Source organism: Talpa europaea (assembly GCF_964194135.1).
Source record: "Talpa europaea genome assembly, chromosome: 6".
In the NCBI taxonomy this organism is placed as follows: domain Eukaryota; kingdom Metazoa; phylum Chordata; class Mammalia; order Eulipotyphla; family Talpidae; genus Talpa; species Talpa europaea.
Genome location: NC_140072.1, coordinates 56,702,047 through 56,724,448, shown reverse-complemented (window position 1 = coordinate 56,724,448; position 22,402 = coordinate 56,702,047). Strand labels below are relative to the sequence as shown.

General features: G+C 49.9%; 2 protein-coding genes across 2 annotated transcripts; one reads left to right on the top strand and one right to left on the bottom strand.

The window, feature by feature from the left end:
- Window positions 1-2,589: 2,589 nt before the first annotated feature.
- On the top strand, window positions 2,590-9,173 carry ANKRD53 (ankyrin repeat domain 53; the record flags this gene model as incomplete). Its single annotated transcript, XM_084234839.1, has 6 exons — window positions 2,590-2,779; window positions 2,986-3,251; window positions 3,574-3,773; window positions 5,721-5,885; window positions 6,311-6,431; window positions 8,463-9,173. The coding sequence occupies 6 exons, from the start codon at window positions 2,590-2,592 to the stop codon at window positions 9,171-9,173; spliced, it is 1,653 nt and encodes a 550-aa protein (XP_084090965.1).
- A 3,107-nt stretch (window positions 9,174-12,280) lies between these two features.
- Window positions 12,281-17,627, bottom strand: TEX261 (testis expressed 261; the record flags this gene model as incomplete). Its single annotated transcript, XM_084235203.1, has 6 exons — window positions 12,281-12,396; window positions 12,557-12,659; window positions 13,362-13,429; window positions 15,228-15,381; window positions 16,572-16,651; window positions 17,558-17,627. 6 exons carry the CDS (start codon window positions 17,625-17,627, stop codon window positions 12,281-12,283), a joined length of 591 nt encoding a protein of 196 aa, XP_084091329.1.
- Between the last annotated feature and the right edge of the window lie 4,775 nt (window positions 17,628-22,402).

The following is a 22,402-nucleotide window of genomic DNA, read 5'->3' as shown; positions in this document are numbered from 1 at the left end:
CACCAGGGAGGCCACCATGACTATGTGTTGACAGCTGACAATACAATTCCTCTTAGAAAGCTATTTATCATTCTTAAGAAATATCTTCATAAGTTTCCTGGGTAAAATCTTGAGTTCAGAGACCATGGAAAGGAGAGTCAGGTCCACAAAAAGGTGTGTGTGACTCTAAATAATTTGGGGGAGGGCCTCCCTGGTGGCACAAGGGGTTAAGCATCAGCACTATGAAGCTCTCCACAGTTAGTACAGCACGAGTTTGATCCCCAGCCAGGGAGGTGACCCACATGGCGCGGCAGACCTCTCCTGTCTTGCCTGCTGCTCCCCTCAGCAGTGTATTTCAGTCAATCTGCCTGTTCTGTTCCCCACTCTGTCGCTGGTGAATCCTCTTACTCCCTCACCCCTGGCAACCCGCACCTCTGGCCTACAGCCCAGCTCTTGTATGCATAAATAAATCAATCTTTAAAAAAAATAATCTGGGGGATTTGGTGTGCTTCAGAGAAGGGAATTGCCAGAGCAACATGGAGAGAGTGCAGATGGCTAAGGAAAGGTCCCCCAGTTAGGAAATGGGTGAAGAACATCTAAAAGCCAGGTTATGCTGTTTTGAAAACGACCTCTCCCTCTGTGCTGTCCCTGACTCCTGTCCCCTCTGCCCCATCTCCAATGAAGTCGGGAGAGTTTTCCAAGAGGCAGGTGTGGGTTGAGAGGATAGAACTTAAGCAAAGGGCTGACTGCTATTTCTGGGTCAAAGTGTTGTGGACAAGTTCAGAATTCTTGCTTCAAAAGCTGACACCAAAGGAAGCCCCAAGACTCCAAGTCCCAGTGACAAGACAGTGCAGGGCCATTTTGGGGGAGGGAAGGAGAAGCTTTGGAGGAAAGCTTTTGGGTGTCTACAGGTCATGGGGTTGTTTTTATTTAGTAACAGCTTTATTAAGATATAATTCACATACCATACAATTTACTTACATTTAATATTTTTTCATATATTCATAGTTGTGCAGTCATCACCCCCATCAATTTTAGAACATTTTGTTACCTCAAAAAAGAAACAAACAACATGTATTCTTGGCTACTGTCAATTATAAAAAGTTAAAAAGCCAAACTGAGGAAAATATTATTAACATCAAAGATATATAAGGGGTTACTATGTTAAGCTTTGCAAATCAATAAGAAACACATTAAGACTCAGAATAAATAAAATAAATTTTATCAACAAGTAGTGAGACAGAAGAAACAAGTAAGAAACAGAAGAACACTGATAAATAGCTCTTGCTAGTAATCAAGAGCTCAAATGAGATCACCATTTCTACCACCAAATACCAAGCATGTATTTAAAACAATGATATCCAGTGCCAACAATGTTTCAAATGGTTCATTTTTTTAAAGATTTATTTATTTATGCATACAAGAACTGGGGTACAGCACAGAGGTGCAGAACGTGAGAGGATTCACCAGAGAGAGGGGAAGAGAACAGGCAGACTGACTGAAATACACTGTTGCTCCAGTGGGTGAGACAGGAGAGGTTTGCTGTGCCAGGGATGGAACTCGTGCTGCAGAGGCTTCGGATAGCTTCATAGTGCTGTGCTTAACCCCTTGTGCCACCAGGTAGGCCCCTCAAATGGTTCACTTTTTTTTTTTTTAATAGAGACATTTTGTTTGTTTGTTTTTGTATATACAAGCACTGGGTACAGTCAGAAGCGCGGGAGGGTGAGAGAATTCACCAGAGCCAGAGTGGGGAGCAGAGCAGGCAGAAGGACAGAAGTACACTGCTGAGGGGAGCAGCGGGCGGCAGGAGAGGTCTGCGCGCCATGCAGGACCTCCTCTGGTGGCCGGGGAGCAGCCGGGGATCGAACCGGCGCTGCAGAGGCCGTGGGCAGCTTCGCAACCCAGCGCTCAACCGCTGCGCCACCGGGGAGCCCTCAAATGGTTCACTTCTAACAGCACATTCACAAATAGCGCTTAGAGCAGGCTGGCTCTCACTGCTCCTTTGCTTGCGAAGTAGGAACTATTACCCCCACTTTGCTGATACAGAAACTAGCAGAAACTTTGATGCCCAAAGCTACTTTGATGTAATATGCTTACATTTAAGTAGAACTTTCTACCAGCAGGTAGAGCCTTGTTGGAGGGCAGTTTGGAAACATATCAACAGCTAAAAAAAATATTCAATCCCTCTCACTTGGTAGTTCTACTTCCAGGAATCCATCCTAAGAAAACAACCAGAGATGAGCCATTTTGTTTTCTTCAACATATAAAGTGACAGCGCACCTATTATGATGCTGGGCTATACTTGTGTCATAAAGTGTATTTAGAATATGGAATGACAGTGAGAGCTCATAATATAAGGCCAGGTTAAAATATGTACAAAAATTCATGTAGGACGTGTGTGTGTGTGTGTGTGTGTGTGTGTGTGTCTTAATAAACCATAATTTCCGTGGGTGGTGGAATTGGGGGTTATAATTTCTCCGTTGTACTTTTGTCTGCTTTTTAAATCAGCACTTAATCAGAAACAAAAGCTGTGTCTTCAGGTTTTGGGGGGCGGGGCTGCGCGCAAGCGGGAGAGCATTTGATACAGCCTTCTGGGATGAGGGGGCTGGGATGACGGTACTGGCCTCGGCAGGGGCCCTGGGGGACGTGCGTGCTCCGCCCCAGCTGCCCCACGCGGAGCTGGAGTTCCAGCGAGCAGGCGCGCAGAGTAGGTCACTCCCGGACACACTCAAGAGCGGTGGAGCGGAGCACAGCCCCTGCCGACAGCCAGAGGGGAAAACCTTCCTGATGGTCACCGGGAGTAATGAAGGGCTCCAGCTGCTTAGATGGACCGGGACTAGAGAGCCTGCTGCAGGGTTCAGAATGGCTCGATGCTTCTGTGGAGAGGCAAGTCCTGGAGCCTCGGGGCTGTGGTGGGGTGCCAGAAGCCTGTGGAGCGACTGGGGCTGGGGCTTGCCTCCTGAGAGGGGCCCAAACAGCCTGACCATGAGCCTCCACACTGCCCAGATGACCCCCTCCACCTCCACTACTCTGGCCCCCATAAACGCAAGATTGGGGTGCTGCCCCTCAGCTGCCGGCTAGAACCCAGTGGCCACCTCCTTGCTCACTTTCCTTTCTCCCCTCACCCTTGCTGGGACTCTAGCCTGTTGCATCAATGGGACGCAGCCGAGATCGGGAATTATTATGAATTCTTCGCAGCTGGATTGGGTAACCTGGAATGGTTGCGGTTCTGTCTGAATAGCAAACAAAATGTAATCCTGAAGGATGGCAAGGTAAGGCCTTGAGGTGCAGGGTCCTCCTCACCCCCCACCCCACCAAGGGCTCCTCCATAGTGGTCACCTTGGCAAGCTCTGCCTATAATGTATCCAGGGATGACCTTTTTTGTCAGGATGATCCTGATTCACCTTTGCACCATGGGATGGCCATTTAGGGGGCAGCCAGGAAGTCTGAGCATATGCAGGGAGTCAGAAATGGTGTGAGCAATTGTGGAGTTGGGGGTACAGATTACAGAGGAAGGGCAACTCCTAGAAAATGCTATCCAGGTTAGGTTGTGAACCGCAGGGCCCAATGCTAATCAACCTCTTCCTGCCACAGGGTTTCACTGCCATCCACTTTGCAGCCCAGAATGGTAAGCTTGCCAGCCTGCGGGTCCTGATAGAGGAGTACCAATTTCCCGTGGACCTGCCTACTAACAATGGCCAGACACCCCTGCACCTTGTCATCCAGCGAGACAACAAGACCATGACCCTCCCCTGCATTCTCTACTTGCTCCAGAAAGGAGCTGCCCTCAACGCGTGAGTCCAGCCTGCATCTGGAGAGTGGCCGGGAGGCTGGGCTGATAGGAAACCCACTCTCAGGTAGGGCAGATTCATGCAGGACAGGCAGAGGGGCTGTGGGGTGACAAGCCCGGGTCCCACATAAAGCAGTCAGTGAGCCCACGTGCTCCAGTAAAGAGACACAACTTTGGAAAAGAAAGACTTGGTTCATGTGCCAGCTTTACCACCTGGTAGCACACATCAAGACCTTAAGCAATTGCTCAACACTAAACTTCAGTGATCTGGTTCCCTGTTGGTACATTGGAATCAACTGGGAAGTTCAAAAATCCAATGCCTATGTTCTAATGCAAAGATTGTAATTTATTTAGGGTGTGACCTTGGCTTGGGAAGTCTTTTATTTTTTTAAGATTTATTTATTTATACATACAAGAGCTGGGGTACAGGCCAGAGGTGTGCGTGGGGGGTGAGAGGATTCACCAGACAGTGGGGAACAGAACAGGCGGACTGACAGAAGTACACTGCTGAGGGAGCAGTGGGCGAGTCAGGAGAGGCCTGCTGCACCATGTGGGTTGCTCCCTGGCCAGCGGATCGAACTCGTGATGCAGAGTCTGCGGAGAGCTTCATAGGTTGCGGACAGCTTCATAGATTGTGTCTTAACCCCTTGCGCCACCAGGGAGGCCTGGCTTTGGAAGTCTTAAAAGATTCCCAGGAGTTTCTAATTTGCAGCAAAGTTTGGGAACTATTGCCTTAGTGTCTTCAGCTGAAATTTGGGAGGATGACATGACACTTGTGATAATTGAGAAAATGAATGGAAAGTGCACGGACGGCATATAGGAGATTGCCTACATTCAAAACATGTACAGAGCATGCCCTGCGTTTACTGCAGTGAACACACAAAGCTGGTAGACTCATGCAGGAGCACCACTGTATTGGACAGTTGTAGCGACAGTAAGGCCACAGTGCAGGATCTCTATGATCCAAGCAGATGGGTAAAGGAGAGAGTCCTGGAGCCCTCAGTGGCTTTTCAGGCTTTTATTACTATTTTACCAGATACACGACAGGCAGGGAAGCCCGGGGGCTGGGGTGGGGGGCGATGCCGGGAGGCTGGCAGGCCTCCCAGCCCTGGGCGAATCTTCACTCTTCCTGGACTCTCCGGCGTTCTCTCGTGGACTCGTTCTCTCTTTTCTGCTTCTCTTTCTCGTAGTTCTGTCCCACGACACCACCCTTAAAAGCCCTGTCTCAGCCCAGGTGTACCCACCTACACATGCCCACACCCCACTCCAGGCATGCATTCAGGACCTCGGGGATCCATCATCAACGCTGATGGCGGGAGGGCAGAAAACCTGATAATTACTTACCCTACAACAGTAAATTAGCAACCGATAAATGAACAAAATGGCAGAGTGCTAATGGTTAGGAAAGAAATTACTAGGCCAGTAGGGTGGGGAACAAAGGGGACAGGGAGAGGATCTACTTTGGAAGCAAGTAACCTCTAAGGTGATAAATAAATTGCAATCTGAAAACTGAGAACAAGTCAGCAGTGCAGAGGCAGGGAAAAGTGGTCCAGGCAGAAAGGATAGCATGTGCAAAGACCATGCGTTAGGAAAGAGTGGGGTAAGGCCCAGGTCACACAGGCCTAATGGGTCATGGCTGGCATGGGGAAGTGACAAAAAGACTGGCTGATTTAAGAGCAGATGACGTTTTTTGTAGTCTCTGTGCTCCAGCCAGCCCAGCTTTCCTCTAGTAGTTAACTGTCACATACCTCCCATAATCAGGTGTTTGCTGTTCATTTAGTCCAAACCCTCCTATGGTCAAGGAAATTGAGGTACAGAGAGGAGAAGGGGGAACACGGCCAGGATTACCCACTCAGCAGGTAGCAGGGCAGGCCTGGGAACTGGCTGGTCTACCTATCTGATGCACAGATGCTCTTTGTCCTTTGTCCTTTTGGGCGGGGGGAACCTCCAGTGAGACATGCAACGGCTCCACACCCCTGCACCTGGCAGCCCGAGAGGGCCTGCTGAGCTGTGTGAAGGTCCTGGTGCAGAACGGTGCCAACATCTATGCCCAAGATGCCATGGGCCGTAAGCCCATCGACTACTGCATAATATGGAACAATCGCGACTGTGCCAGGTGAGGGTGTGAGAACCACTCACGACCTGCCACCCCTTCCCTCTCCCAAGCCTTTGAGAGGAGGGTCTGGGGAGCCAGATGGCCAGAGCAGCACCCTCCCCAGGATATTATTCATCCCACAAAGTTATTCGCAGGGCATTCCACAGGCCCTCTCCCCTTTGGGTTCAGCACTGTCCTTCTCCCTTGCCCTGGGACCCCTAACTCCTCAGCGAGAGGACGGGTGATCAGACTATCAGAAGCTTTCATCTCTCACCTCAAAGGAAGTAGCCAGGGGGGCCCTGGGCAGTGGGGCTAGAGGGTCATCTGGTTCATCTATCTCTGGAAGCTCCTCCTCCCCCTATCCAGGCCCTCAGCAGCAGCCAGTCTGCCCAGTCCAGGTTAAAGTTCAGTTACTGGGGATTGACACACCCCTACCTTGGCACCAGGTTCTTGAAAGATGCCATGTGGAAACAGGACAAGAAGGACTTTGCCCATGAAATGAGGAAGCTGAAGAAGCTCAAGAACCAGCTGGCCCTCATGGAGTACAACTACCTGATTGAGTATCAAGTAAGGGTTAGGCTGGGCAGGGAGTGGGCAGCAGCTGCGATCCAGGTATGTGAGTAGAGGGGGCAGTGACTGTGCGGTTGGTTGGAGAAGTGACTGGCACTAATCCCTTTGACTGAAATCTCACGCTTAGAAGACACTCCTTTAGGTTAAAGTCCCATCCTACACTAGAAAGCAGATACAAGCTTAAATTAACAAGTATTTATGGAGCCCCCCCCTAGTGCACTGCCTCCTCCTGGATGAGGAGAATGTCTAATGAGATCCAGGCCTCACCTATATTGGGACTCGCAATGGTTAAAAAGGTTTATCCTTCTAACAGACACTGAGCACTCACTGCCTACTGAGCATCCACTAGACAAAGAAAGATGAGATGCGGTCCCCTCACTTAAGGAGTTTAGAGTCTACATTCTCCTAGAGGAGGAATCTTTAAATGGGTAGCAACTGACCACATAAAGTAGGGAAGGGCTAACCAGACAGAAAGAACAGTGCTATAGAAAGGTACAGAGAGGCATGCTGGGAAGTAAAATTCCAGTAAGTATATCAGGAGCTTGGGTGTGAGCTGGAAGTTAACCAGCCTGAGACTTGGCAAGTGCCCAGATAAATGGCAGACCTTGGCTAGGGAAGAAAAGAAGGGGTAACAAAAGAATTTTAAGCAGGTATATTTACACAGGGTACAAGAACCAGAAATCTCAGAAAGAAGATGCTGGAAATCCTAAGTGGATGCAGAAGTGGGGAAGGCTTCCTGGCTAAATACAGTACTCTGGCTCTGTTCCATCTGCATTTGTCCAGTTTTCTCTGCCCCATCCTCCAGTCTACACAGTCACACACGTGTCTGGAGGAGGCAAAATCCATCTGTTCCTGAGGCTCCTAGTTCTCCCAGGAGCCCCTCATAGACATCATCCCTTATTGGCCTCAATTGGATCACGTGTTCATTCTTTCAATCCCTAGAGCTAAAGCAGAGCTGAGTGACTCAGGTAGGGGGAAAGGCTGATGGAATTATCTTGATTGGCTTAGCCTAGTCAGAGCCTACCTCCAAGCTGGATCAATCTTCAAGCAACCCGACTGCTCAGCAAGAGTCTGGAAATGTAGACATTGAGATGGGAGGGTGGGAAGGGGTGATTCTGTGACAAGCTGAAGGAGCAACACTAGCAGAGAAAAGGACAGAAAGCTAGACCAAGTCTTCACCACCATCCTGGGGCTAGCCAACTATATCCCCCCTTACATGACTGCTCAAGGCTACCATTTCCAAGAAACCTGCCCAGATTAGCTCCACCCAGTTCCATGCCTTCTAAACCTTTCTGCTTTTTCCTTCCAGGATCTAGGATGCAGTGTACACTCCTACTTGACTTCTAACCTCTCTCCCCCCAACCCCAAGGACTCTGTTAGTGCAGGACATATGCCCTATCAGACAGGGGTCTCCTGTAGGGGGCCAGAAGCTTGTTTCTACCATAAGATTCAAGGTTTCCCATGGGGTAGGGATGGCTGTCTCTCCCCAGAGACCTCACATAAGACGGAGGCTGTATCACCATGAGAGCGGAAGTGTCCTCTATGGGAGAGGCTCTGTTGCCCCATCAGCCTAAGAGGCTCCTCCATCAAGAACAAGGGCTCCTCTAAGACAGGGTTTTCTCCCACTAGACTCAAGATTCCCCTGGGGCTGGACAGTATGTGGTCCATTAGACCTAGGTTTTCTTTCTTTCTTTCTTTTTGAAGATTTATTTATGCATACAAGAACCAGGGTACAGGCCAGATGTGCAGGAGTGTGAGAGGATTCACCAGAGACAGCGGGGAACAGAACAGGCAGACTGACGAAATACACTGCTGAGGGGAGCAGCGGGAGAGACAGAGAGGTCTGCCATGCCATGTGGGTCACCTCCCTCGCCAGCCAGGATAGAACCCGCTCTGCAGAGGCTACAGACAGCTTCACAGCGCTGTGCTTAACTGCCTGAGTCATCAGGCAGGCTCTAGACCTAGGTTTTCTTATAGCCACAGGGGGAGCAGCCCTCCATGACTAGCTTGTGCCCTCTGATGTTGCAGAAAGAGCACCAAATTCTGAGAGAAAGAGATTTCAAGAAATGGCTCCACCGCAAGCTGCTGCAACAATATGCTGAGCAACAGCCCCGTGCCCAGGCCCATGCCCTACCCCAGGTTGTCGCTAGCTCCAAGACACCCAAGCACCAGGGATTGTCACCTCCCAAGAGTTTCCACCTCTCCCCAGAGGCACGCCTTCGACAGATACTACAGTACAAGCCACAGCCCTTGGTGCAACCCATATCCCTCAACACTCAGCCCATGGTCACTCGGCCCATGGTGTGGAATTTTAGCAACAACCCTGCCCGATCCCCCACCACCCAGATCAGCTACCCACAGGGCATCCGCCTGGGCGTGCATCCAGACCCCAGCCTGGAACGTGACCTTAGCAGCTTCCTGGAGGTGAGGTCAGATGGGCATGGTGGTGCGACACTGCACACAGTGGCCGGTGACCAGATGGCACCTCTGCCCCGGCTGCCCTTCGAGGTGATAGTCCACACTCTGTGCCCTTCGGTGCAGCCAGAGAGGATGAAGGTACCCCAGGGCTTCTGCTCTGTCAGCATGAAGGATGTGCCCCAGAAGCGACACTGGGACAACACTTTCTGGACCGACACTCTGGCCATGAACCTGCGTGAGACATTTGACGAAGCCTTCCTGGCAGCCCTGGGAACCCGTCAAAGGTTCCCCACTCTGCCCTCCCCCAAAACTCCTCCATAAACTTGTTTTTGTAGCCTCTCGACCTGTGAAGTCTGAGGTGTGGTGATTCATGTTGTGGATGGGAAACAAAACAGGGAGGAGTGCCCGAGGCTTCCCACTCCCAGGTTCAAGGGTAAGAGCCCCATCCCCCCAACAAAAGTCTGGATTCCAGATCTCACTTCTCTCTTGGATTCTTCTGGAGATCCATGTTAGGGCAGAAGTCCAAGACTCAGAGTAGGGACCAGTTTCTACCCTGGGCCCAAGCATTGTAAATATGACTCTGGTGTCCCATTGCTCCTGCCCACCCCTGACTAGCCCAGCAGGGACCAGGCTTCCAGAATGGAGGCGCACTGGGAAAATCTGCCTCTTGCAGCTGTAGGACTAAGCCTCACTCTTCACTGCAGGCAGACGTCAGCTAATACATCACCCTGGCATGTGCTGCTATCATGGGCTGTCATCCTTCATTGCCAGCTACCACTGGGGTTTCTACAGTTCAGGGTAGCACAGGCAGCCCATTGTGGGGGAAGAAGGACCTATAGCTTCAGTCTGAGACTGAAAGTACTTGTCCTTCTGCCACAAAGCTATCCTGGATCCCCTGCTATGCCCTGCACACATCACTACAAATCATTCATTAAACAAACATTTATTGAATGCTTTCTATGTGCTAGGCACCAAGCCAGGTGCTGTTGATACAAAAATTGGACAGTTCCTGCCCTCAAGGAGCTTACAGTCTAGTGGGGAGTTAGACCAGTAAGTAGGCAAATAAGCCCAGAGTGATCTGTTTGGTATGTTGGAGAAGAGGGGCTATTCAAAGCTCCTTGAAGAAAGTGAAATCTAAGTTGGGAACTGACAGAGAAGATACCCAGAGGAAAGGGGAAATCAAGGTGGCACCTTGATACAGAAGGCCGAGAGCAAGGAGTGCAAGGTGGCATGTCATGAGGCCAGAGAGGCAAGCAGAACCAGGACACCATGAGTCTTACAGGCCATGCTAAGGGGTCTGGACTTTATCTGGGGGGCAGTGGAAAGCCATGAAGGTTGTAGACTAAGGAGTGACTTGATCAGCTATGCAGTTTAGTTGTGGGATAAAGAAGCCGAAAGAGGCTGTCATAATCATCAGCGAAAACTGATGACAGAGTGGCTCAGAGATACTAAAAAAGGTATATTTTACAGTTTTTAGAGACTGGATGTGGGGGCAGGAGGAAGTAGGAAGACAAAACAGGTTTCTGTCTGGCTCCTGAGTGATGTTGGGGCCACAGTAAGTGCCCCAAAGAGGCAAGTTTGTAGAGGATGGACAGAAGTGCCCTCTGGGCCATGAGAGTTGTCTCTACACCCAAAAGGCAGCAGAACTGTGGCTCAGAAGACCAGGAAGGATGTTGGGGCTGGAGATGAACTCTCAGTTCCTCAGCACTCCTTGAAGCCATCGGCATGGATGGACTCCTCCAGGGAGCCCCTGACAGAACCCTGAGAAACCCCACTGTGCATGGGGCAAGACGCCTGCACGGGAAACTGAAAGAAGCAGTCAGAGGTAGGAAGAAAACCTGCCACGGAAGGGCCAGGGGCATGGGAGTCAAGAAGCTGGTGATTAGCCCTGTTAGATGCTGCAGCTCCAGTAAGATATGAAAAGGGGCCACTGGATTCAGCACAGGCCATGGGGAATCTCTGGAAGCACTGGGCCTGCAATGGGGATGACAGTGGCCTCCAGTGTCCTCTCCCTTGCCCGTATAGGATAAAATGGCCTGGCAACCATAATCCCAACAAGAGAAGACCAAGATGTGCTACTCTGTCCAAGGAAAAGGGAAGGCTCATCTTTTTAAGAGAGTGGGAAATGCTAGAGTCAAGGAAATGAGGGGCTATGGTGGGACTTGAGGCGGGATGTGAAGGGAAGATTTTCAAGCACAGGGATCTTCCCTGTGACTTCAAGGTACATGTGTGCAGTCCATCTCTGCGTCTGCCAGCCTTGCACTGAGGTATGGGACATGGCCAGTAACTCTCATGGGGGTTTCATTCCAGTATGTACCCTTGAGTACTTGCAAGGCACTGTAGTCAGAGTGCAAAGTCAGTGGATGCTGGTCTGTGCCTGGGAGGTAGCCCTCCTTCTTAGAAGGCTAAGGTCATCTCCCAGGGCCAAGAAGAGGCCCTGTGTGCTCTTACAGTGACAAACAGCTTCTCCCACCAGTCCTACTTCTTGAGAAACAGGCTGTAGCTCAGGATGCCTGGAAGCCAATTTTTATTTTGTTTCTCCTTGAGCTGGAGATAGAATTCAGGCAGAAACTACTCTCTCTCCCCAAGGGAGACATAAACAGAATACTATATAGATGTTCTTTTCAAAATCTAACCCAGTCGCAAATTGTCCCCCCTCAAACCCCAGCTTAACAGCCATGGAGCCTTGGGGAAAGAAGACACAGAAGAGAGGGGCATAAGAAAGGGTGTCCCCACCTCCACTCCCGGTCCCCCCTGACCAGGCTCAGCTCCTGATTTCTGCCCCTTTTCCACCAACCATCATAAGATCAATCCCTTCAGAAGGAAAAGACCCTAACCCAGAAAAGGAGTGCCTGGAGCAGAAAAGCCAATGCAGTCCAGGGCAGAAGGTGAGCAGGATGAAAGGAAGAGTAACTTTCAGGGCATTAAGGCAAACAGTGCCACCTAAAATCTTTATTCAAATGGGAATCAGCACTTGGACAGAAATCACAGTTCAATAGCAAAAACTTTCTCTTAGAAGTGCTGAGCCATCGCCCTCCCCAAGGCCATCTGCCCCAGAGAACTCATCACTGTCTGCTCTCCAGCTTCATGGCCCCTGCCCTGCCTGCCCCAGCTGAGTCAGAACCTCCGGACCCACCACAGACAAGAAGTTCGGAGGGCCACAGGGAGCTCAGCTGCTGTACAGCCACATGGACCACAGCCTCCTGGCTAAGCAGGCTCTGCCATCCTCCCTGGCTCCCTGAGGTCACAGCCTCAAACAGTATCAGATCTGAGCCAAGCTCAGCCCCTCGTGGATGGTGGAGATGGGGGCTTCAGGGACAGTCCAGGGCTGAGGGAAAGCGCCTTCCAGGTTCCCGGCCCCCACCTAGTGCAGAGGCACAGGGGCCTGACTCTCCTACTCTTGCCCCCAAGTCCCCTCCCCAAGAAGTTCAGTACATCTTCTGTCGACTGGGCAGGATGGCCTCTTTGATGAAGGAGAAGACAACCAGGATCCCTAAGCGTTTTCCCCGCTTGCCTTTGGTGAAGTAATTGGAGACCACGTCATCTGTGGAGACACAGGCAGGGAGATGAGTGCGTATGTATCTGAATGTGGACACAGCTCTCCCCACCTGGAGCGCAAGGGTCTCCATCACAGGGTTGGGATCCAGCTCCCAGCCAACTTGCGGGCATCCTCCCACCATGACCCCTCACAAGCCCCTTCTCACCTCCTGGCTGCACGGTGGAGGGCAGGACGTTCTCCCCAGCCGACAGTGACACAAAGAACGCAAATGGGATTATCCACAGACAGAAAGTGAAATAGGCCAGGACCTGGCAACAAGAGACACTGAGAAGAAGGTGTCCCCTGAGGCACCAGGGGTGGGCGGGTAGGCAGAGTCACCACGTGTCCTAGAGAGTGGTCAAGAGTGGTCTAGGCCCCGGGAAGCAGAGACATATCCTCAGACATGGAGATAATCCAGTGGGGGAGGTGGAGGCTGAAAATAACCCAGTGGGGCATACTCCCTAAATCTCAGTCACTGGGACAAACAACTCCTGAACAGAAGGGGGCTGATGAAGGGCAAAACCATGACTGACCCACCTCCCTAAAGAAGCAACCTTGTTCTCCCCTGTGGGTCCAAACAGAGGTACAGAGTATGGAGAAATCCTGAAAGGAAGCCTCAGCAAGCCACTGGGAGAAGCCAGGATCTGGGGCTGCAGCCCATCCTGCCCTGCACCGTCTATGTCGGACAAGGTCACTCCAGTGTCCCTTCTTGGACTCGGGAGTGTTAGGCTGGGATCCTGGGGAGACCCAAAGGTCTGGTGGAGGCAGTATCCTCCCTGCTTGTGCCAAAGGAATACCTGCTGCTCATGTCCACACTGCTTCCCAAAGGCATCTACACTATGTTTTTAAAAAGATGTTATCCATGAACAGACTCAGTCTCAAGTCAATTCACAAAGCCAACCATACAAGCCCCTCCCCCCACACATACACACCATCCTTGTTAATAGCTTCCTGTACTTAACACTTCTTACCTCTGAGAAAGGATAATATTCTTCGGCAAAAAACTGAAAGGCTAGATAATGATTCACCACCACTAGTCCTGTTGAGGGAATAAAGAGTTGGTGAGTTTGGCAGGGGAAACATAAAGCTGGACTTTTAATGCTCAAAACCATTCCTGGGTGTTGGGAGCCCCAAGTCTAGTCCTGACTTTGCACTGAACTCAGAGTTTGGCTATAGCCGCGCACACAACGCTCCAGAACTCAATTTCTCATCTGTTACAATGAGAGAATTAGCCCCCTCCTGCCCACTGCAGAGGAAATTGAGGAGTAAAATTAGAAGGTAGATAAAAAAGCTCTTTGAATGCTATAAAAATGGAACTTCAGTGTTACATCACCTGAGGCACCGTGACAATTAACCTGGTTTTCAGTGGATGTGAGTCCTGAAGAGAACCCTGCCTGGGAGGTGGGTGAGGGAGTCACAGGTGTGCAGGCACATTCCCCGAGAGTCCACTCCCAACTGGGCAGCGAGGAGAGCCCTTCTCAAATAGAGGCTCTCACCCCTCAGGATAAAAGAGTACAGCTTGCTAGGCATTTTGGGGTAGTCTTAAGGTTCTTCAGAATTCAGGGCAGAGCGTCCATCCTCATCCTGCCCAGGAAACACCACACTGGTCTAAATGGCTATTTTCTAGACACACAAGTACCGGAATTTAGTGTGCAGTCATATATGGAAGAGATAGGAGCAGGTCCTGGGGACAGGCTGCTCAGAGACAGGCACCCCTGCCTGTGCCACGGTTAAGGTGAAGAGCAGGCACCAGAACAAATCCCTCCACAAGAAAGCACCCCCTTGTCTCTCCCATTTTAAGGCAAAGACCCCAGCTCTGCCCTGCTAAGTCGAGTGAATACTGGAAGATAGAATGATGTCTAATACCCACAAGATCTTTAAAAAAAACTCTCAGGCACCTAAGGGGCAGGACGGGACAGTGACAAAGGGGAAACAGGGAAACCTGCTGCTGGAGGAGGTGAGGGAGAACCCTCCCCACTGCGAAGAGGCAGAAGGGATCCAGTCTCTACACCAACCACCCTCTGAACAAATTCTTGGGTGAATCACCCAAGGCACTCAGGGAAGCGACCAATCCTAAGTTTAACACTTGTGCTCCCTATAGATCAGGGTCTCTTCTAGGTTTTCCCAAAGAAATAGAAAAGTCACTCTAAAAAAACCCCAATTCCATCTGATATCCTGACCAAAGGCTAGGATGATCAGGAATGACAAATGGGAGAAAAAGCAATCCTGGTAATCAGATACTTTTCAGAACCTTTTCTGCAAGTATCTATAAACATCTGCAAGCATCTACTATGTATCAACTAAGTATCCTAAATATCATCTTTGAACCAAAGGAAAAACTAAGGCCCAGAGAGGAAAAAGGACTCCCTAGAAAGTCGCAGCAGGGGAAAGGCAGGATGGCCAGAGTCCTCCAAACACATGGGTCAACACCAACCCCAAGACAGCGGTAAGCAGGGGCCCAGCCCTAAGAGACTCCAGTCTTCATCATGGCTTTGCCAGAGGACTAGATGGGGAGCTACCTGACTGTCAGGAAAGAATTTTGGGCTTTTCCTGGCCATGTGGTTCCTCAGGGGCTAAAACCACTCAGTCAACCCACTTCTCTCTTCCCAAACCCTTTCAAACCTACCTCCCTGGGAAAGTCCTCCTTTGTCTGAGTATCCCAGCCCACCTCCAAGCCCTACTCCCACCAAATTCTCATTACAAGAGCCATGGTGGGCAGGACCCTGTCTTCCCCATTGGCCTGGTCTCCTGGAGGTCCTCTATGTTTTTGCCTCTTCTCTCTATCCCCTTCAGTGCCCAACCACCTCAGCTGCCTCCCCAACACTGCCCCTTCTCACCGCATGACAGGATGAAATTAGGCGAGGTCAGCATGATGAAGGGGAAGGTCTGGAGGAGGCCAAAGTAGACGAGGTTGGTGAAGAGGCCCACGCCAATCATGCAGGTGGGGAAGCGCTCAAAAACGTAGAGGCCAATCAGCACAGCTGTGGAGAACTGAAACAACCAGAGGCACACAGTGCAGGAAGCCTCTTCCAAGCAGCCTTCCTGGACTCACTAACTCCCAGCCCACTCAGGGCAATCGTAGGTCCATGATTTATTCTCTCCTTATTTCACCATCATAGGATAAACTCCCTAGCTAGTAGTGTCTCAGCTCCCAGTGAGAAGCATTTTTAATGTTATTTCTTAAAAGTTTTTTGACAGCAACCCATAGTAAAAAACAGCAGCACACCCGTCCCCGCCACATTTTACACCAAGACCCCAACATACATATACATATATGGGATCAAAGTTCAAATTTTAATTCTAGTCTTTTTTATTCAATTTTTTAAAGGAAAGTGCAAATCATGACCTATTGAACTGGTTACATAACCAAATGATGAATCATAGCTACATTTTGAAAAACACTGTTCAGAAGGACTTAAGAGTTGTCAGTGCTTAACAAATGGTAACTAGTTGAATGACAGCCTAATTCTTATACCAATATCCATGAGCTAGGCCTCTGACCCCAGAGCTCAGAGCCATGGTCTTTATCTACCATTAACTCCCTACTTTAGGTCATGCCCAAAATGGAAGAGGCTGTTGACATCGAGACACTGGACCATTCTGTCCAAATGTGCCCTGCTCGCCTTCATGGTGGCTGGCATAACTCTATCCACCAACAGTCAATCCCGTGGCTTTGACATCAATGGCAAGGATTGTGTCTTTAGGCAGAAAAGGCTTCCATGAGACCAAGGGAGGGCAGGGCCTGAGTCAAGGAAGGTATCTCCTTCTTAGGACAAGTTGCTTGATCCAATTAGAAAGAAGGCAAGAACAAGTAGTCAACTGTCCTTAAGGTTCCTCCATGGACTAAATGATGGGAGCAGAGCAAGGGGCTAGAGACGATGGAAGACAGCCAAGCAAAGGCAAAGCCATGGTCCTATCCACAGAGAATGTGCACTCAGCTGTTACCTTAAGGAACCAAGAGTGGGGTGTTCAGTGAAGCAGTACCACTCCAGGAAGGCCAGGGAAGACCTGGGCCTGGGAGAGCAGCCCCAGGAGACAAGATACAGGGCAGGGAGGTAGGGGTAGTAACCTCAGGTCACAGCAGGGAGAGAGCTCACCATCCATGCCAAACTTTCCCTACTTCCTTCTGACGTGGCAGAGCAAAAGAGTGAGGGGGGAGCCCAGGGAAAGGTGCTACTTACCCAGATCATGTATTTTATGATCCTGCTGGTAGCTACTGTGTATTCTTCGATCAGCTCTGCCAGGTAATAAAGTCCAGCCGCTGGAGGGACAGGAAAAGGGACAACAAGGGGAACATTAGCCAGCATCACTCCCACCATCCTTTTCATTCCTCTCTTTGCAGCTGGGTCCCCCTCAGCCCTTCATGGATTCCACAAAGTAAAGAACAAACCAAACAACCCATGTGTTGCCCTCCCAAGTCTGAAAAAATTACAACTTTGTCAGGACAACTAAGGAGAGATTTCATAAAAGTGAATGGAAACCTGTGCCTGATACCTCAGCACAGTGCCTTTGGCCCAGAAAGGGATTATTTCATCACTCATTCAAGAAACATCTGATGGGCACTTACTATGGGCCAGGTGTTGGCTGAATACTAAAATACAGTACGAGACAGATAAGGCCCCTTCCCCTGGCCCAACTTGCATTTGTGGGGTGCGGGTGGGGGTGGGAAGGTCAAAGGTGTCAGAGGATCCCAGTGAGACAAGGGCTCCTTAAAGTTCAAGGCACCGCTGCACCACCAAGGCCCATACGGAAGACTTCCCGGAGGAGGCGAGATCTCGGGTGAGATCAAGAGCAGGAACGAGCCCGAAGAGGAACGCGTGCTAAAATCAGAGCAGGAAGTACGAAGGCCAGAGGCGGCAGGGCGGCAGGAGGCGCCCCGGGAATAGTTTGACGAGTCGCGCCCGAGGGTGCGCGGGCAAGGGGTACTGGAGCCAGCCTCTCCCGCGCGCCGCGGCGGCGGACTTTGTGACACCTGGAAGAACTCGCGCGAGGCGAGGTTGCTGGGGCGGGCGAGAGGGACAGGGCCAGGCAGCTCAGGACCGGGGGTGCGGAGGTCGGGTGCACCGGGCGGGGGGTCTCCCGCTCACTCAGGCAACCCAGAGACGCGACCCCCGGCGAGCAGATGCCGGGGCGGGAGCCCGGGCGGGCCCGGGACGCGCACGCTCACCGACGGCCAGCGTGATGAAGGCCACCTGGATGAAGAGCGACAGCCAGCTCAGCACGTACATGAACCACATGGCGCCCCCGCCCCGCCCGCCCCCCGACCGCCGGGACGGGCCTGCGCGCTCGGGCTCCGGCCACAGAGAGCCGCCGCCACCGTCGCCGCGTCCCCGCCCAGCGGACGGCCGGAGACCGTGCGCGCCGCCGAGAGTAGCCCGGCCCGAGCGCCGCCCTAGGCCGGGTCCGGACTAGCGCCGCCTTCCGGCGCGGAGGGCCAACTACTGCTGCCACGTGTGGCTCGGATCTAGCAGACCACCAGGTGTCCCGCATGCTTTCTAGCGAAAGATCGCCTGATGCTGTCTCTGGGTAGGCAAGACGGTCCCCATGGAGGCGACGTGGCACCTGGAGAGGGGCTCGGATGCCGTAACTGGTCCCTCCCTATGCACTCCTGTGCCTGCCTGGTCAAGGGCAGGGGAGGGCCTCTTGATCTTTACCCAGCAATGTGCAGCTAGAAGCCACCAGGCGGGTTGTCCACAGGACTTTTTCTTGCTATGGAAGACAATGGAAACAAAATTGTTGAGTGCTCATGCTTAAGACTAGGGCGTATGTTCATGATGAAAACTGATCCGATGACATATATCATTTTATGGATGGGGAAAAGGGCCAGGGAAGATGAGCTTCCTCAGCTCATACATCTAGAAAGCTGCGATGGCAAGACTTGGGGCGCCTTTGCTAATCAGCTTCAGGCCTAACCCCCTTTAAGCTGCGTTCCTTTTGGGTATAAGCTCCACCTTTGTGTCTCCTGCCTCCCGCCCAGTGCAGGGTGCACAAGACCCCCACTGGTGCTGAAGGCATTTTCTATACCCTGGGGGGCACTAGGAGTTGGGCAACCCTTGTCAGGAAGTCCCCTGTCTAGTGGAGAGATAGACGTGCAAAATTAAGTATGTGTAGTGGAAGTCTAGGATGCTCCTCATTTAGGAATTTTTTTTTTTTTAAGAGGCACGTATTTTATTTATTTATTTATTTGTTTGTTTGTTTATACATGCACTGGGTACAGTCAGAAGCGTGGGAGGGTGAGAGAATTCACCAGAGCCAGAGCGGGGAGCAGAGCAGGCAGAAGGACCGAAGTACACTGCTGAGGGGAGCAGCGGGCGGCAGGAGAGGTCTGCGCGCCATGTGGGACCCTCCTCTGGTGGCCGGGGAGCAGCCGGGGATTGAACCAGCGCCGTGGAGGTCGCGGGGAGCTTCGCAGCCCAGCGCTCAACCGCTGCGCCACCGGGGAGGCCCCAGATTTAGGAATATTTTTCATGCATAAAAATAAATATACATTCCTCAAAAAGTTAAACACTGAGTTACTGTATGACTTGGCAATTCCATTCTTGGGTATAAACCCAAAAGTATTGAAAGTGGGGATTCAAACAGATATTTGTACAGCAATATTCATAGCAGCATTATTCACAATAGTCAAAAAGGGGAAATAATCAAAATGTCTGTACCAGATGAGTGGCTAAACAGGCGGTATATACATACAATGGAGCATTACTCAGCCTGAGATATGGAATTCTGGTTCATGCTACAATATGGATGAACATGGCAGACATTATGCTAAGTGAGATAAATCAGACAAAAAAGAACAGATATTGTATGATTTCACTCACCTGAGATATCTAAAGTAAAATGAAGTTTGCCAGGATTGTGGGACAAAGAGTAATGGTGTATTGTTTAAATGGATATAGAATTTCAGCTGAGGAAGATGAAAAAGTACTGGAGATGGATGGTGGTGATGATCGCACAACGTCGTAAAGGTACTTGATGCCACTTCAAATGCCACTGTGGCTACTCCCAGTTCCTTGTCAGGAAGTTCCTGGAAACTGCCTGCAGGGGGTGCCCACAGGTGGGAAGCAAGGTAGGATACAGCATGACCCAAATGAGTGGTACCTGGGATCTGCAGAAGACAAAAATAAATACAAAGCAAAGAAATTACATTGAAATACAGGTATCAAAATATCATTTTGGAAAACCCAATGCATGACATAGTAAATAGGTAATTCTTGATTATTGTATCACATTGATAACTAATAACTGCCTATCTAGAATATAATAAGAAATACGTGTATTTGGTCTCTGCCCCTTATTCCTGACACACAGCCCTAAAGCCCTTGTAATTTCCTGAGTATTGGAGGTGGCAGGAGTGTCTTACACGCCTTGGAATTTCCTGGCTGAGCATCTTTTGTTCTAATGCGGCAACGCCTGACTGGCTCCTGAAGAGCTTCAGGGTGGGCAGTGGTCACTAGAACAACCAAGCATGATTAGAAGCGTGAAAACTTCAGTCCCATCCACCTCACCCTCCACCCTCTAGGAAGAAAGACTCGAGATCGAGTTAATAATCAATCATGCCTACATGATAAAACCACCATAAAAACCCCTAAACTATGGGGTTCAGGGAGCTTCCAAGGCAGTATACACATCCACATGCTGGGAGGATGGGACCCTTCCAGACCTCACCTTATGTTCCTCTTCATGTGGCTGTTCATTTATATCCTTTACAGTAAACGGATAAATTTAAGGAAATGTTTCTGAATTTTGTGAGCCATTTCACAAATTATCAAACCTGAGGTGGGAATATATGGAGCCCCCCCCCCCAACTTTGTAACCAAGTCAGACAGAGTATGAGTACCTCAGGTCTATTAATGTGACTGGCATCGAAGTGAAGATGGTCTTGTGGGATTGAGTCCTTCAACCTGTGGCGTCTTGTGCTAACTCCAGGCAGTTAGCATTGGAATTGCATTGAATTACAGGACTTTCAATTGGTGTCTGGAGAGCTGGGAAATAGGTTGAGGTGGAGATGGTGGGTGGGGATCCACACATTTACTATCAAAAGTGTTGTAGGTAAAGAAACAGTTTTCCTTTACTGGAACAATAATAAAGTGGAGATGAGTGTAAATGATATTTCAAAATACTTTCAATCAGGGCCTCCCTGGTGGCGCAAGGTGTTAAGACGCAACCTATGTGGCTATCCGCAGCCTCTGCAGCACGAATTCGATCCCTGGCCAGCCAGGGAGCTACCCACATGGCACAGCAGACCTCTCACTTGCTGGTCCCTTCAGCAGTGTACTTCAGTCTGCCTGTTTTGTTCCCTACTCTGTCTCTGGTGAATCCTCTCATCCCCCACACCCCAGCTCTTGTATGCATAAATAAGTAAATCTTAAAAAAAAACACAAAATATCTTCAATCATATAAGAAGAGTGACTCAGATGCTACTCACTGCTTTGAGTTTTGTTACTTCCACTCACAAGGGAAAGAAATATATAAATTTCAGTTAGAAGTTAGTGCAAAAAAAAATGGGATTTTTTTCCCTTCCAACTTTTCCAGGGTCCAGAGTTTGTCAGCCTAAATTCTCTCTGAGCCCCTGGTTAAGAATTCCTGAGAGACAGGTATAAGATCAGTGGGAACTTAAAGGGCTGTATGCTTGTGCACAAGGCTCTTTGCCACACTCGGAGTGACTGAAAACAACCTAAATATTGGTTGATAGAAACCTGCCTCCATACATAAAGGTACATCATAAAACAGAGCCATAAAAACACATGAGGACATTCTTTATGTATCCACATCAGAGTATCCCCTTTTGCAAGAAGCAAAAGGATGCAGAAATTCTACATAGGTATTTCTTTGTGTAGACTATCTCTGGAAGGATGGCTAAAAAAGAGTAAGATTGCTTGTTTTCTAGGAAGAGAAAGGGTGGAGGTTCAAGAGTAAGAGGATGTTCTAACTGTATGTCCTTTTATAGCCTTAAAACACTGAACTGTGTAAATATTAATATTTGTAAATGTATTACCTACTCATAAATCAAGTTTAAAATTAAAATGGTCATAGTATGCTGGGCCTGTTAAGGTGTCTCAAATTTCCTCTTGTTACCCACTCCCTTATGAGAAAAGCAATTGTGTAGTGCCTTACAGATAATTGACTAACCTTGGATCATGTGAGCTGGTCACCCTCGATTGTTCCAACAGGGTGCCTCATGTTCAGATCTTTGTTTTTGGGGAGTGTGAATTTGAGACACAGAACATCAGTGAGTAGAAACACACTAATATCTAAGCTGATCTTACTATTTCCTAAACATTATCCTCCCAGGGAGGGAGGAAAATATAAAAGTATCCCCCCACTCAGCCCCAGAACTGTAGACAAGGGATATTGTCCACAAACTTAGAGCCAAAACTAGCCCAGGAACCAAGGTTGAGGACTGGCATTTTCTCTGAAGGCAGGAAGGGAGGAGTCACTGCTCCCTGAGAGATATGAGAAGCAAACCAGCACTGATTCCACCTGTTCCACCCAACCCAACAGGGCAATGCAGGGTAAGGGATACACTTTGAGACCCAGGCTTAGGTAGGGAGGGGGAGGGGAGCAAATCAAGCATCTTTTGAAGGAGGGATGGGAGGGAGCAAGAGGGTCCCTACACTGAATTCCACAGGCTCAATAATGAATGGGCTTGTAGATTCAAAGGTGACTGATTCGTTTATGGACAGATCTCAGTAACTCCATATGCTCAGTCTGACGCCACACACGCCTTTCACTAACTCATGTTGCCACTGATGCCTGCAGGCGTGGGCAGTTTCCCATGGATCTCCTGAGGAAGTTCTAGGGGAAACTAGCTCTTTCAACAACACATAAAGCTTTTCCTGAGAAAACAATAACTGCTAGTGTTGGGGGTTGATGTGGGGAGTCTTGGATTCCTCTGAGAAAGCATTCAGCAGTCTTCATTCAGCAGCACAAGGCAAGTTTATTAAAGAAAAAAGGCATTTGCACAGACACAAACTGGCAGTCTTTGGGGCACAGAATTTTTTTTTTTTTTTGC